We start from the raw sequence: 16,458 nt of genomic DNA on the forward strand, positions 1-16,458 counted from the left end.
TGCCTTACAACAGGCCTACAAGCCCTCAGTCCAGCCTCTCTCAGCCTATTGCGGACAGTCTGAGCACTGATGGAGGGATTGTGCGTTCCTGGTATAACTCGGGCAGTTGTTGCCATCCTGTACCTGTCCCGCAGGTGTGATGTTCAGATGTACCGATCCTGTGCAGATGTTGTTACATGTGGTCTGCCACTGCGAGGACGATCAGCTGTCTGTTCTGTGTCCCTGTAGCGCTGTCTTAAGCGTCTCACAGTATGGACATTGCAATTTATTGCCCTGGCCACATCTGCAGTCCTCATGCCTCCTTGCAGGGTGCCTAAGGCACGCAGATGAGCAGGGACCCTGGGCATCTTTCTTTTGGTGTTTTTCAGAGTCACTAGAAAGGCCTCTTTAGTGTCCTAAGTTTTCATAACTGTGACCTTAATTGCCTACCGTCTGTAAGCTGTTAGTGTCTTAACGACCGTTCTACAGGTGCATGTTCATTAGTTGTTTATGGTTCACTGAACAAGCATGGGAAACAGTGTTTAAACCCTTTACAATGAAGATCTGAAGTTATTTGGATTTTTACGAATTATCTTTGAAAGACAGGGTCCTGAAAAAGGGACATTTCAATTTTGGCTGAGTTTATGAGTGCATTGTATGATTTTCTTTTTTACATTTGACAATAAATTGAATACCCACCAAAATCCCTGGGGCCTCATTTATCAATCATGCTTATGCACACATTTGTGCGTAAACCATGCGTGGAATCATTTCAAATCAAATTCAATCAAATCTATTTCTAAAGCCCTTTTTACATCAGCCGATGTGAGATTTATCAATATGAATGTTTGCTTGAGAGTGTGCGCACAGCCATGACCATGCGTATGCAGAGTTCAAGGTGGTGGAATAAGGGAACTGCTTGTCAAGGGTAGAATGGGGGAAATATATATTGAAAATGTGTGAAATTGTGAGTTATAATTAAATAATTTTTCAATTTCATTGTATTTCCATTGTGATTTCATGCAACATATCTTGACATGCTATTTAATTTGACCACATCAGTGCATTTGTTACAATAATAATCATATTATTATATAAAGTACAGTAATTTGCTAAATGAGAGGTACGTGTGAAAGTGAAACCATTGTTGAAATACTATAAAATACTGACATAATGGGAAATCGAATAAGAGATGGCTGTTCTTGCTCTTTTGGAAAATTTGGCAAATGCTGTATTTCGCAGAGAGCACGTTTTTAGAGACAGGTGGGACATTTTCTGCAGATAGTACCGATTGGCTCATCAGATATCGTTTCCCAAAAAACTGTCTCATAGGATTTTTGCGAGGATTTAAGACCTACTTTAAAAAGGCAAACACGTGCCATTCCTGTGCAAATCCAAGTGCTATCCACCCTTGGGTTCTTGGCAACGGGCACTTTTCAGCGGGAGTTTGTCAATCGGCTTCTCACAGCCCTCGATGAGCCAATGTCTGGGATGCAATCATCAGCAAAATGAACAGTAACACTTACAATTTCTATACACCATTGTACAACAGGTTGATGTCAAGAGGTGTTTCTTTGCCATGATGCCATCATTGGGTTCCCAAATACGAACGGACCAATAGACTGCACCCACATCGCCATAAAATCACCATCGCAAAACGATTTAAACTATATTGAACATAAAAGGTTTCCATTCTTTATGTGCAGGTCATAGGTTATGTGATGGGCAAAAGACGCTGCTGAATGTGGTGGCAACAATGTTAGCCTATACGCCTACAAGAGGGAGAGTGCTGAGGATGGATGGCTTAATGGTGAGCGTTGTCTACTCATGTGAAGTATATTTCCATTGCTAAAGCAACTTCATGGTCCTCTCTTTGTAGCTACAACTGAGCGAGCCAAATAAAACCTTTTGGTTGTACTCAATCTCTGACACTAGCACCTCTATTTCCATCTCTGAAATGTTTTTATTTGTTTGGTTTTGAACAACAGTTGGTATTTATCAATGGTGATCTCCTACCGGTGTGCATATGACCCTTGTTAAATCACACTTTTGTCTATGTGGTAGCATTTTGAATAGTTTCTACTCAATATTGATAAGTGAAGCCACTGAACTTTTAATTCAGTCAATATCTGATGGATTATATAAATCCTAAAAGTTTGGATTATCTTCATCCATTTCCCAACTGTTGCATTTAAAAAATGTTGATGACCATTGCCACAGCAAGCCCTGCAACAGGAACAGTCCCAATTGTTGTACCTTTATTTAACTAGGCAAGTCAATTAAGAACAAATTCTTATTTACAATGACCGCCTACCGGGGGGGGGGGGGGGGACGGTAGATTAACTGCCTTGTTCAGGGGCAGAACGACAGATTTTTTTACCTTGTCAGCTCTGGGATACGATCCAGCAACCTTTCGATTACTGGCCCAACGCTCTAACCGCTAGGCTACCTGTCACCCCAAATAAAAACATACAAAAGCCATACAAAGACTATCAAAGCTCTACAGCCCTGTAACATCACAGACATCATACCCGCTGCCTACACTATAATACACACAGGGAGGCTACAGGGAGGCCATACAGACAGAGCAGGGGTCCTGGGCGTGCACACAGGAGTCATACAAAGACAATAGGTGCCATCCAACAGAACAGAAGCCATACAGACAGATCCGTTTTGAGCCACAAAGCAGCTGCCAGCCAGGCCATCTCTGGCACACAAACACAGCACTGACATGGCACTGACACCATAAAGAGACCGGAATGCTTTTGTTCTCAATGCTCGGATTCCCCTTTCAAAAGCTGAATACACCCAGCTCCCTGATCAACAATCCAATCCCTTACTATGGGAATCATGATGCCGGCTCAATCAGCCATCACCTATGACAAGTGTGATGGCAGGATGGGTGTACTCACAGTTTGGGCTTGTTGGGCAGCGGAGGGGCTTCCTTCACCGGGGGTGGAGACATCTTGGCTGGGCCTAGGAAGTCTGGCCGGGGCTCTGGTGGAGGCAGGCCGAAGGAGGGCTGAGGGGGACTGGCCCTCCGGTCCTGGCCCTCCATGGGGTACATGTGGGGGTGTGGAAGGGCTGACACACTGGGCCAGATCTCCAGCTCGTTGACATGGAAACCCTCTGCGCTGGCACTGGGTGGGGTCTTGGGCGGTACCTCTAATAGGCTGATCTCTGTGAGCGGGGGTGGGGTGAAGGCCTGGGCATCCTCGAAGACAGAGTTATCGCCGGATGCCACACCGTCCCTGACCGATTCGTACACCGCTAGAGGGAGAGAGACCAGGAGAGAGTAGAGGTTTACCCCCAGCAGAGCCCTACCCCCTCCTCTTCACAGTGCACTAGCATATCCTCCCCTCCCCTTTTCCTAACATAGTACACTAATATTACCTCCAGCAGAGCCCAGCTCACCCCCATCCTCACATACCCCACTAACATGGCAGCTCTAAATTAAGTTAGAATGTGATCTAAAGTAGCAGCTGTGTCTAGTCAGCCTGTTTGTCTTGAGGAGCTCTTGATGTAATCCCTGTTTATTTGGCCTGTGGATTTCCTCTGATTGCGTGGTGAACTGAGAGTACACAGAGAGAATAAACACGCCTCCCTTCTCCCACAGAGATATATGCTGCTCACGACCTAACTAGCCTATTTCTTCCTCCTCTCCTCCCCCTCTTCTTTTCTTCTCATCCTCATATAGATCAAAGATTATCCAGGATAATAAAGAGGCCCAGAGGAAATACCACACAGGGATCCAGGTCGGAGCCAAAACCACTCGACCTCCCAGGCTGACTGCCTATTGGTAACCATTGACATGAACCAGAGGTACACGAGCCCTCGTCGTTGAACCAGATGTACAGTGCATTCGGAAAGTATTCAAACCCCTTGACTTTTTCAACATGTTGTTACGTTACAGCCTTATTCCAAAATGGATTACATTTTTAAAAATCCTCATCAATCTACACACAAGACCCCATAATGACAAAGCGTTTTTAGAAATGTTTGCAAATGTATAAAACATTTAAAACAGAAATACCTTATTTACATAAGTATTCAGACCATTTGCAATGAGACTCCAAATTGAGCTCAGGTGCATCCTGTTTCCATTGATCATCCTTGAGATGTTTCTACAACTTGATTGGAGTTCACCTGTGGTAAATTCAATTGATTGGACATGATTTGGAAAGACACACAACTGTCTATGTAAGGTCCCACAGTTGACAGTGCATGTCAGAGCAAAAACCAAGCCATGAGGTCAAAGAAATTGTCCGTAGAGCTCCGAGACAGAATTGTGTTGAGGCACAGATCTGGGGAAGGGTATCAAAACATTTCTGTAGCATTGAAGGTCCCCAAGAACACAGTGGCCTCCATCATTCTTAAATTGAAGAAGTTTGGAACCACCAAGACTCTTCCTACAGCTGGCCGACCGGCCAAACTGAGCAATGGGAGGAGAAGGGCCTTGGACAGGAAGGTGACCAAGAACCCGATGGTCACTCTGACAAAGCTCCAGAGTTTCTCTGTGGAGATGGGAGAACCTTCCAGAAGGACAACCATCTCTGCAGCACTCCACCAATCAGGCCTTTATTGTAGAGTGGCCAGACAGAAGCCACTCCTCAGTCAAAGGCACATGACAGTCCGCTTGGAGTTTGCCATAAGGCACCTAAAGTCTCTCAGACCATGAGAAACAAGATTCTCTGGTCTGATGAAATCAAGATTGAACTCTTTGGCCTGAATGCCGAGCGTCACGTCTGGAGGAAACTGGGCACCATCCCTACGGTGAAGCATGGTGGTGGCAGCATCATGCTGTGGGGATGTTTTTCAGCGGCAGGGACTGGGAGACTTGTCAGGATCACGGGAAAGATGAACGGAGCAAAGTACAGAGAGATCCTTGATGAAAACCAGCTCCAGAGCGCTGAAAACCTCAGACTGGGGTGAAGGTTTGCTTTCCAACAGGACAACAACCCTAAGCACACAGCCAAGACAACGCAGAAGTGGCTTCATGACAAGTCTTTGAATGTTTTTGAGTAGCCCAACCAGAGCCTGGACTTGTACGCGATCTGACATCTCTGGAGAGACCTGAAAATAGCTGTTCAGCGACGCTCCCCATCCAAACTGACAGAGCTTGTGAGGATCTGCAGAGAAGAATGGTAGAAACTCCCCAAATACAGGTGTCTCACACTTGTAGCGTCATACCCAAGAAGTACTGAGTAAAGGGTCTGAATACTTATGTAAACGTGATATTTCAGTTTTAGTTTTTTCATAATTTTGCAAAAATGTCTACAAACTTGTTTTTGCTTTGTCATTATGGGGTGTAGATTGATAAGGGGGAAAAAACAATTTAATCAATTTTAGAATAAGGCTGTAGCGTAACAAAATGTGGAAAAAGTCAAAGGGTCTGAATACGTTCCGAATGCACTGTACAGTACCAAAACTCTGCATAAACACTGTGCAAACTACAACATTTAAAGTTGAAGTCAATTACACTAAAGGCAAATTCACCTATAAGTTGCTACAAGTTATACAAACTGTCCTGATGGTACATCTTCTGTAACTGTGAATACAATAATGATGGTAACTCACCTGTGGGACTGTTGAAGCCCCCTCCAGTAACAGAGAGTTGGGCTGTGCTGCTGATGGAGCCGTAAAGGTTGGTTGCAGTGCAGCAGAACTGCCCTCCGTCGTCAGGGAAGGCCTCAGCTATCACCAGCGTACATATCTCCTCTGGAAGAAACAATTACAACTCTCATCAAATCACTGTGGTAGCAGTGACACCGTGTTACAGCTAACAGCTAAAATATATATTGCTGGTGGTCAGTACAAGGACAGTTGTATGGCTGAAAGAGAAGTGTGTCAAATTTGAATGAGACAGACACTGACTCTTTTAGACAGGTTTAATAGACATTTACACAGCCACAGAAAAGAGTGGCAGGTTTACTATCCATATGTTTGTAGTTGGAGGTAAGACAGACATATGATAGACAGTTAGACATATGGTATAAACATGTTAGACAGGAGACTGACAGTTAGATGTGACTCATTGCCAAGGAAGAGACTAAAGAGCAGACAGGGTTGGAGGGTAGAGAGACAGACTGACTGACACACACACCGCTCTGAATATGGCAGGTGAAGTAGGAAAACATACACAGACAGACAGACAGACAGACAGACAGACAGACAGACAGACAGACAGACAGACAGACAGACAGACAGACAGACAGACAGACAGACAGACAGACAGACAGACAGACAGAGAAAGGACAGGTGTTGAGAGATGTCTGTAGTGTGACTCACAGGGTGTTTGTGAGAGCTTGGCGGTAACACCTGATGTATCTTATTAGTCACACCATCTCAGACTGGAAAAAGTCTGTGTGTAAATATGTGTGTGAGAGTTTGTGTACTCCTGTCAGAGTTGAGTAGGGATTCCCTCTTACTGTGCCAGACTGTAGTTTTAAGGCCTTACACCTTTTTCATCAAATCCAGGTGAACAGGAGATGACATCATCCCAGTGCCAAAGAGACAGCACATACTGACACAACAGATAGATTGAGGATGGTGTGGATGGATGGTGGAGCTGACGGGAGTTGACATATGGCTGGGACTTTGTTGATGACAACAACATGACTGAAAATGACATATGGAGGAAGTGAGGTTCCTCTTACCTGGCTCTGCTGCAGACCGTGGCTCTGTGTTTCACATGATATCAAAGGAAGCGAGGGAGAGGAGGTAAAGAACAGAGAGAGGGAGGGATTAAGACTCATAAGTCACTATCCTTTTTTTTAACTCGTCGATGCTATGTGGGTCTAACTCTGGGTCCAGCCACCACCAATAAGTATTCTGACTCTACTGAGAATGTCTCACTTTTCTGCAGGATGCGGAAGTCTAGAGAGTCCTGGATGACCTGTCCCTGTCTGAACCACTGGACCTGCAGAGGAGGACTGCCCCGAACCCTGCACTCCAAAACCACCACCTGACCCTCTGACGCCTGGGCATCCTGTAAGAGCTGGATGGGGAGAGAGAGACAGAGAGAGAGAGAGAGAGAGAGAGAGAGTTAATTAGTTGCAGGAGGGGAGAGAATTAAGGTGAGATAGATTAAATGGAGATGGGGGAGCAAGGTAAAGAAGAGAAAGTAAAGTAGAAAGGGTCCGGGGTAGACACACGAGAGAGAGAGCGTGAAAAAGGAGGAGGAGAATGAGACGTGGGAAGGAAGAAAGGGTAAGAAAGTGGGAGAGAAGGGAATTAATGAAGACGTAGAGGAAGATGACAACACAGTGTCAGTGAGCAGAACAGAACACCACAGTGCGGAGTGGGAGGCCAGCAGACACTGTCCCCATTTACAGCACTCTGTTTCACTAAAGGACAGAGCAGGGCTCTTCTCCAGACAATCCTGTGACAGCTTCTAGTGTTGCAGTCAGAGAGGCAGGAAGCCATCCATTGAGAGGCCAAGGCAGCATTGTGTTACCTCTCCAACCAGTCAACAGGTCTCACAGTGAAAGGACTCATCTATCAGCAACTGAAACTCCCTCTTTGTGTGTGGAGGAGGTCATGTGTGTGTGTGAGTGTGTGTGTCTGTGAGTCTATTAACTGTGTTTGGGAATCTCACTGTATATTTTGGGACGACCTGGGTGGAATGTGTGTGTGTGCGCGTGTGTTTATGACTCTGTGTGACTGTTTGTGTGTGAATGTGTGTGTGTTTGTCTACAGTGATGGTGTGTGTGTCCATGCCTATGTTTGTGTGCGTGACAACCAGGGTGACATCACACCCCTGACTTCACCCACTTGTTGAGATGATTAAAGCCATTCAGCTCCTGGAGGAGGGAGTGAAGACAAACAAATGTCTTTCAGTAATGAACTGGAAAATGTAGTCTTCAGGGATGGATGGGAGTGAAACTCTCCTGACCCCTGTGGGTTTGGTAGGCCTGTTTGATGCTCTGCCACTTACATGCCACTATCACACACACAACCCGACGCATGGCCCGAGGTGGGCTGGGGGAGAGGAGGGGAAGAGGTGTGGGTTCCAGAACAGTTAAACCAGGAGACAGGAGCGCTCCGGCCCTTCGTCTAACTGTAATGTTTTATCTGGCCCCCGCCAGTGAAAGCCACTGTCCTATCCTGTGTTATTCCAGGGAGATGGAGCATGCAAGTGTCTGCACATATGTGTGTGTGTGATGCATAACTTTGCCATAATTCCAGATGTAGTCTTACCTTGGTGAAGATAGGGGGCGCTGTGACAGAACCATCACCATGTAGTGAAGAAATTGGACTCCGCATCTGGAGGACAAGATAATCTGACCATCAATATCCACCTTGAGAAATTGTTGTGTTTCCTTATGTTTTCAATTTTAAGTCAGATCGTATACGGCTGTGTGTGGGTAAGTGTGTGTGTGTGTGTGTGTGTGTGTGTGTGTGTGTGTGTGTGTGTGTGTGTGTGTGTGTGTGTGTGTGTGTGTGTGTGTGTGTGTGTGTGTGTGTGTGTGTGTGTGTGTGTGTGTGTGTGTGTGTGTGTGTGTGTGTCCTACCCGGTGTTGAGGTGCAGATAGGGGCTGGACCAGGGTGAAGCGGTGAGGTACGGCCTCGGGGCTCTTGGGTGAAGGTGAATGAATGGACAGGGAGATTGAAGTTGTCTTCTTCTGGGACCTGAAACAGACACAGTATTAGGTCCGTTCCTCAGAGATGTCCACACACTGAGTGGCCATTTAGAGCGAGAGAACAAAACAGTGCAGTTAATGTATTATCTGAGATAATAAAGATGTTGATGTCTAAAACATATTTCACTACTAAATACTCTTTACTTATTGCTCGCTCTTTGCAATAATGGTCTGCTCTCACACGTCTAATTCGATAGACACACAAAGTGGGCAGTTTGCACCTTATAAATGACTTTGGAGCCTATGAAAATGGTCCCCCACAAGGACTAAGATGATGTCACTGAGAGTGAGAGCCAAGATGTTAATGTGTGAACAGAAGAGAGAATGAAGGCAGAGTGAAGACAGGAAGGGAGAGTTGGGAAATACACAGACAGAGAGATACAGAGAGACAATGACAGAGAAAGATAAGAAAGCGAGATAACATGAGATGAGGAACCAAGGAATTCTGCACAAATATCTTCAGTGTAGAAAGTAAAACACCAAATAATACATGCAGAGCAGAATCAGGTCGATACCCGCTAATCATCAAAATCCAGAAAAGAGCCGTTCAATTCTACAACCACCTAAAAGGAAGTGATTCCCAAACCTTCCATAACAAAGCCATCACCTACAGAGAGATGAACCTGGAGAAGTGTTCCTTAAGCAAGCTGGTCCTGGGGCTCTGTTCACAAACACAAACAGACCCCACAGAGCCCCAGGAAAGCAACACAATTAGACCCAACCAAATCATGAGAAAACAAAAATATAACTACTTGACACATTGAAAAGAATTAACAGAAAAACAGAGCAAACTAGAATGCTATTTGGCCCTAAACAGAGAGTACACAGTGGCATAATACCTGACCACTGTGACTGACCCAAACTTAAGGGAAGCTTTGACTATGTACAGACTGTGAGCATAGCCTTGGTATTGAAAGAGGCCGCCGTAGGCAGACCTGGCTCTGTGCGAAGACAGGCTATGTGCACACTGCCCACAAAATGAGGTGGAAACTGAGCTGCCCTTCCTAAACTCCTGCCAAATGTATGACCATAGAGACACATATTTCCCTCAGATTACACAGACCCACAAAGAATTCGAAAACAAATCCAATTTTGTTTGCGTGAAATACCACAGTGTGCCATCACAGCAGCAAGATTTGTGACCTGTTGCCACAAGAAAAGGGCAACCAGAGAAGACTAAACACCATTGTAAATACAACCCGTATTTATGTTTATTTATTTATCTATTTGCACATCGTTACAACACTGTATATAGTCTTAATATGACATTTGAAATGTCTCTATTCCCTTGGAACTTTTGTGAGTGTAATGTTTACTGTTCATTGTTTTATTATCTATTTCACTTACTTTGGCAATGTAAAAATATGTTTCCCATGCTAATAAAGACTTTAGAGTTGAATTGATTATATTACAGAAATAGGTCATAGGTAAAGAAACTGAGTGAATGAGTTTCAAGTTCTTAATGTCACGTGCACAAGTACAGTGAAATGCCTGTCTTACAAGCTCCAAGCCCAACAACGCAGTAATCAATATCAATGTAGCACAAAAATAAATGTACATATGTCACGATCGTCGGAATGAGCGGACCAAGGCGCAGCGTGAGTATAGTTCCACATATTTTTAATCTCTGTGAAACAAACAAAACAATAAAGAAACAACGAAACGTGAAGTCATGACGTGCACACAGGCAACTAAACACAAACAATATCCCAAAAAACACAGGTGGGGAAATGGCTACCTAAATGTGATCCCCAATCAGAGGCAACGATAAACAGCTACCTCTAATTGGGAACCATATTAGCACCAACATAGAAATACTAGAACACCCCCTAGTCACGCCCTGACCTACTACACCATAGAGAACCAAGGGCTCTCTATGGTCAGGGCGCGACAACATATAGATAGAAAGAAAGAAAGAAAGAAAGAAAGAAAGAAAGATAGAAAGATAGAAAGATAGAAAGATAGAAAGATAGATAGATAGATAGATAGATAGATAGATAGATAGATAGATAGAGGCGCAGAGGAAGGCTCCGGCCATGAAGCTGGACTGGACGCTGTGCCTGGACTGGGCATCGGCGCAGAGGAAGGCTCCTGCCCTGGAGCGGGACTGGACAACGTGCCTGTACTGGGCACCGGCGCAGAGGAAGGCTCCGGCCTTGGAGCGGGACTGGACGCCGTGTCTGGACTGGGCACCGACGCAGAGGACACCTGCCATGGAGCGGAACTGGACGCCGTGCTTGGAAGCTCCGGACCGTTGACCGTCGCTGGAGGTTCCGGACCGTGGACCGTCTCTGGAGGTTCCGGACCGTGGACCGTCGTTGGAGGTTCCGGACTGTGAACCGTCGCCGGAAGCTCCGGACTGTGAACCGTCGCCGGAAGCTCTGGACTGTGAACCGTCGCCGGAAGCTCTGGACTGTGAACCTTCGCCGGAAGCTCTGGACTGTGAACCGTCGCCGGAAGCTCTGGACTGTGAACCGTCGCCGGAAGCTCTGGACTGTGAACCATCGCCGGAAGCTCTGAACTGTGAACCATCGCCGGAAGCTCTGGACTGTGAACCGTCGCCGGAAGCTCTGGACTGTGAACCGTCGCCGGAAGCTCAGGACTGTGAACCGTCGCCAGAAGCTCTGGACTGTGAATGCGCACTGGAGGCCTAGTGCGTGGGGCCTGTACAGGTGGCACCGGACTGGTGACACGCACTTCAGGGCAAGTGTGAGGAGGAGACACAGGTCGTACCGGACTGGGGAGGCGCACTTGAGACCTGGTGCGTGGAGCTAGCTCAAGTGGTACCGGACTGGTGACACGCACTTCAGGGAGAGTGCGGGGAGCTGGCACAGGATGTACCGGACTGGGGAGGCGCACTGGAGGCCTGGTGCGTGGACCCGGCACAGGTGGCACCGGACTGGTGACACACACTTCAGGGCGAGTGCGTGGAGCTGGCACAGGTGGCACCGGACTGGTGACACACACTTCAGGAAGGGTACGGAGAGCTGGCACAGGACTCACCAGACTGCTGACAGGCTCTTCAGGTCGGATGCCGTGCAGAACACACCTACATAATATTTCTCTCATCTCTCTCTCTCCCAACTTCTCCATCGCCTCCCTGACGGTCTCTGGCTCTTCCCGCGTCTCAGCCGCCAGCTCCATGTGCCCCCCTCCCAAAAGAATCTTGGGGTTTCTTTGGCAGCGGACTGACAACACGCTCCTCATGCGAGTGCGAGAAACCAGCACAGGACATACCGGGCTGGGGAGGCGAACTGGAGATCTGGTGCGTGGAGCCGGCACAGATGGCACCGGACTGATGACCCGCTCTTCAGCCCGCCTGCACTGCAGCCTACTCCTTGCTAACCCCTCTCTCCAGTATCCTTCCTCACATTGTTCCATCCACTCCCAGGCGGGCTCTGGCACTCTCCTCGGCTCGACCGGCCACCCCTCGTGCCCCCCCCCCCCCAAGAAATCTTGGGGTTTCTGTGGCCGTGGTCCCCATCGCTGTCCTTCCATGCTCCTTGGCGACTCCCTCCAAGGAAGGGTCTCGTGTCCTCCTATAATTTCCTCCCATGTCCAAAACACCTTCTCCTCCATGGCACGCTGCTTGGTCCTTGCGTGGTGGGATATTCTGTCACGATCATCGTAATGAGCGGACCAAGGCGCAGCGTGAGTATAGTTCCACATATTTTTAATCTCTGTGAAACAAACAAAACAATAAAGAAACAACGAAACGTGAAGTCATGACGTGCACACAGGCAACTAAACACAAACAATATCCCACAAAACACAGGTGGGGAAATGGCTACCTAAATATGATCCCCAATCAGAGGCAACGATAAAGAGCTGCCTCTAATTGGGAACCATATTGGCACCAACATAGAAATAGACATACTAGAACACCCCCTAGTCACGCCCTGACCTACTACACCATAGAGAACCAAGGGCTCTCTATGGTCAGGGCGCGACAACATATATATATATATATATATATATATATATATATATATAGATAGATAGATAGATAGATAGATAGATAGATAGATAGATAGATAGATAGATAGATAGATAGATAGATAGATAGATAGATAGATAGATAGATAGATAGATAGATAGATAGATAGATAGATAGATAGATAGATAGATAGATAGATAGATAGATAGATAGATTTATATTTATAGATAGATAGATAGATGCAGTTTGGAAACCTACCAAAAAACAATTAGGCAACAGCAAATTCAATCCCTTTTAGACAACTTCCTGGGTAAAATGTTCCACTGCAATAGTGAAGGTGTAAACTTGGCAGTAGAAAATCTTAACAGTATATTTGACCTCTCAGCTTCCCTATCAAATCTAAAAATCTCAAATAGAAAACCGAAGAAAATGAACAACAATGACAAATGGTTTGATAAAGAATGCAAAAATCTAAGAAATAAATTGAGGAACCTGTCCAACCAAAAACATAGAGACCCGGAAAACCTGAGTCTACGCCTTCACTATGGTGAATCACTAAAACAATACAGAAATACACTACGGAAAAAGAAGGAACAGCACGTCAGAAATCAGCTCAATGTAATTGAAGACTCCATAGACTCTAACCAATTCTGGGAAAATTGGAAAACACTAAACAAACAACAACACGAAGAATTATCTATCCAAAATGGAGATGTATGGGTAAACCACTTCTCCAATCTTTTTGGCTCTATAACAAAGAATAAAGAACAAAAACATATACATGATCAAATACAAATCCTAGAATCAACTATTAAAGACTACCAGAACCCACTGGATTCTCCAATTACCTTGAATGAGTTACAGGACAAAATAAAAACCCTCCAACCCAAAAAGGCCTGTGGTGTTGATGGTATCCTTAATGAAATGATCAAATATACAGACAACAAATTCCAATTGGCTATACTAAAACTCTTTAACATCGTCCTTAGCTCTGGCATCTTCCCCAATATTTGGAACCAAGGACTGATCACCCCAATCCACAAAAGTGGAGACAAATTTGACCCCAATAACTACCGTGGAATATGCGTCAACAGTAACCTTGGGAAAATCCTCTGCATTATCATTAACAGCAGACTCGTACATTTCCTCAATGAAAACAATGTACTGAGCAAATGTCAAATTGGCTTTTTACCAAATTACCGTACAACAGACCATGTATTCACCCTACACACCCTAATTGACAACCAAACAAACCAAAACAAAGGCAAAGTCTTCTCATGCTTTGTTGATTTCAAAAAAGCCTTCGACTCAATTTGGCATGAGGGTCTGCTATACAAATTGATGGAAAGTGGTGTTGGGGGTAAAACATACGACATTATAAAATCCATGTACACAAACAACAAGTGTGCGGTTAAAATTGGCAAAAAACACACACATTTCTTCACACAGGGTCGTGGGGTGAGACAGGGATGCAGCTTAAGCCCCACCCTCTTCAACATATATATCAACGAATTGGCGCGGGCACTAGAACAGTCTGCAGCACCCGGTCTCACCCTACTAGAATCCGAAGTCAAATGTCTACTGTTTGCTGATGATCTGGTGCTTCTGTCACCAACCAAGGAGGGCCTACAGCAGCACCTAGATCTTCTGCACAGATTCTGTCAGACCTGGGCCCTGACAGTAAATCTCAGTAAGACCAAAATAATGGTGTTCCAAAAAAGGTCCAGTCACCAGGACCACAAATTCCATCTAGACACCGTTGCCCTAGAGCACACAAAAAACTATACATACCTCGGCCTAAACATCAGCACCACAGGTAACTTCCACAAAGCTGTAAACGATCTGAGAGACAAGGCAAGAAGGGCCTTCTATGCCATCAAAAGGAACATAAATTTCAACATACCAATTAGGATCTGGCTAAAAATACTTGAATCAGTCATAGAGCCCATTGCCCTTTATGGTTGTGAGGTCTGGGGTCCGCTCACCAACCAAGATTTCACAAAATGGGACAAACACCAAATTGAGACTCTGCATGCAGAATTCTGCAAAAATATCCTCCGTGTACAACGTAGAACACCAAATAATGCATGCAGAGCAGAATTAGGCCGATACCCACTAATTATCAAAATCCAGAAAAGAGCCGTTAAATTCTACAACCACCTAAAAGGAAGCGATTCCCAAACCTTCCATAACAAAGCCATCACCTACAGAGAGATGAACTTGGAGAAGAGTCCCCTAAGCAAGCTGGTCCTAGGGCTCTGTTCACAAACACAAACACACCCCACAGAGCCCCAGGACAACAGCACAATTAGACCCAACCAAATCATGAGAAAACAAAAAGATAATTACTTGACACATTGGAAAGAATTAACAAAAAAACAGAGCAAACTAGAATGCTATTTGGCCCTAAACAGAGAGTACACAGTGGCAGAATACCTGACCACTGTGACTGACCCAAACTTAAGGAAAGCTTTGACTATGTACAGACTCAGTGAGCATAGCCTTGCTATTGAGAAAGGCCGCCGTAGGCAGACATGGCTCTCAAGAGAAGACAGGCTATGTGCACACTGCCCACAAAATGAGGTGGAAACTGAGCTGCACTTCCTAACCTCCTGCCCAATGTATGACCATATTAGAGAGACATATTTCCCTCAGATTACACAGATCCACAAAGAATTTGAAAACAAATCCAATTTTGATAAACTCCCATATCTACTGGGAGAAATTCCACAGTGTGCCATCACAGCAGCAAGATTTGTGACCTGTTGCCACAAGAAAAGGGCAACCAGTGAAGAACAAACACCATTGTAAATACAACCCATATTTATGTTTATTTATTTTAACTTGTGTGCTTTAACCATTTGTACATTGTTACAACACTGTATATATATAATATGACATTTGTCATGTCTTTATTGTTTTGAAACTTCTGTATGTGTAATGTTTACTGTTAATTTTTATTGTTTATTTCACTTTTGTATATTATCTACCTCACTTGCTTTGGCAATGTTAACACATGTTTCCCATGCCAATAAAGCCCCTTGAATTGAATTGAATTGAATAGATAGATAGATAGATAGATAGATAGATAGATAGATAGATAGATAGATAGACCTGTTGCCACAAGAAAAGGGCAACCAGTGAAGAACAAACACCACTGTAAATACAACCCATATTTATGTTTATTTATTTTAACTTGTGTGCTTTAACCATTTGTACATTGTTACAACACTGCATATATATAATATGACATTTGTAATGTCTTTATTGTTTTGAAACTTCTGTATGTGTAATGTTTACTGTTCATTTTTATTGTTTATTTGACTTTTGTATATTACCTACCTCACTTGCTTTGGCAATGTTAACACATGTTTCCCATGCCAATAAAGCCCCTTGAATTGAATTGAATTGAAAAAAATAGATAGATAGATAGATAGATAGATAGATAGATAGATAGATAGATAGATAGATAGATAGATAGATAGATAGATAGATAGATAGATAGATAGATAGCTTTGACTATGTACAGACTCAGTGAGCATAGCCTTGCTATTGAGAAAGGCCGCCGTAGGCAGACATGGCTCTCAAGAGAAGACAGGCTATGTGCACACTGCCCACAAAATGAGGTGGAAACTGAGCTGCACTTCCTAACCTCCTGCCCAATGTATGACCATATTAGAGAGACATATTTCCCTCAGATTACACAGATCCACAAAGAATTTGAAAACAAATCCAATTTTGATAAACTCCCATATCTACTGGGAGAAATTCCACAGTGTGCCATCACAGCAGCAAGATTTGTGACCTGTTGCCACAAGAAAAGGGCAACCAGTGAAGAACAAACACCATTGTAAATACAACCCATATTTATGCTTATTTATTTTAACTTGTGTGCTTTAA

At 44.7% G+C, this 16,458-nt stretch overlaps 1 protein-coding gene across 8 annotated transcripts in view; it reads right to left on the minus strand.

Annotated features, from left to right (window-relative positions):
- The window catches only part of LOC139578555 (palladin-like), a 128,186-nt gene that overhangs the window by 52,912 nt on the left and 58,816 nt on the right, over positions 1-16,458 (minus strand). For all 8 annotated transcript variants that reach the window (XM_071406301.1, XM_071406298.1, XM_071406300.1 and 5 more), the window contains 6 exons: positions 8,493-8,610; positions 8,179-8,244; positions 6,835-6,976; positions 6,636-6,659; positions 5,557-5,697; positions 2,892-3,249 (listed from right to left, as the gene is read on the minus strand). In XM_071406301.1, coding sequence (XP_071262402.1) covers positions 2,892-3,249; positions 5,557-5,697; positions 6,636-6,659; positions 6,835-6,976; positions 8,179-8,244; positions 8,493-8,610 — 849 coding nt within the window. The remainder of the gene's footprint in view (positions 1-2,891; positions 3,250-5,556; positions 5,698-6,635; positions 6,660-6,834; positions 6,977-8,178; positions 8,245-8,492; positions 8,611-16,458) is intronic.

This window comes from Salvelinus alpinus, chromosome 6, assembly GCF_045679555.1.
Source record: "Salvelinus alpinus chromosome 6, SLU_Salpinus.1, whole genome shotgun sequence".
NCBI classification, from domain to species: Eukaryota; Metazoa; Chordata; class Actinopteri; order Salmoniformes; family Salmonidae; genus Salvelinus; species Salvelinus alpinus.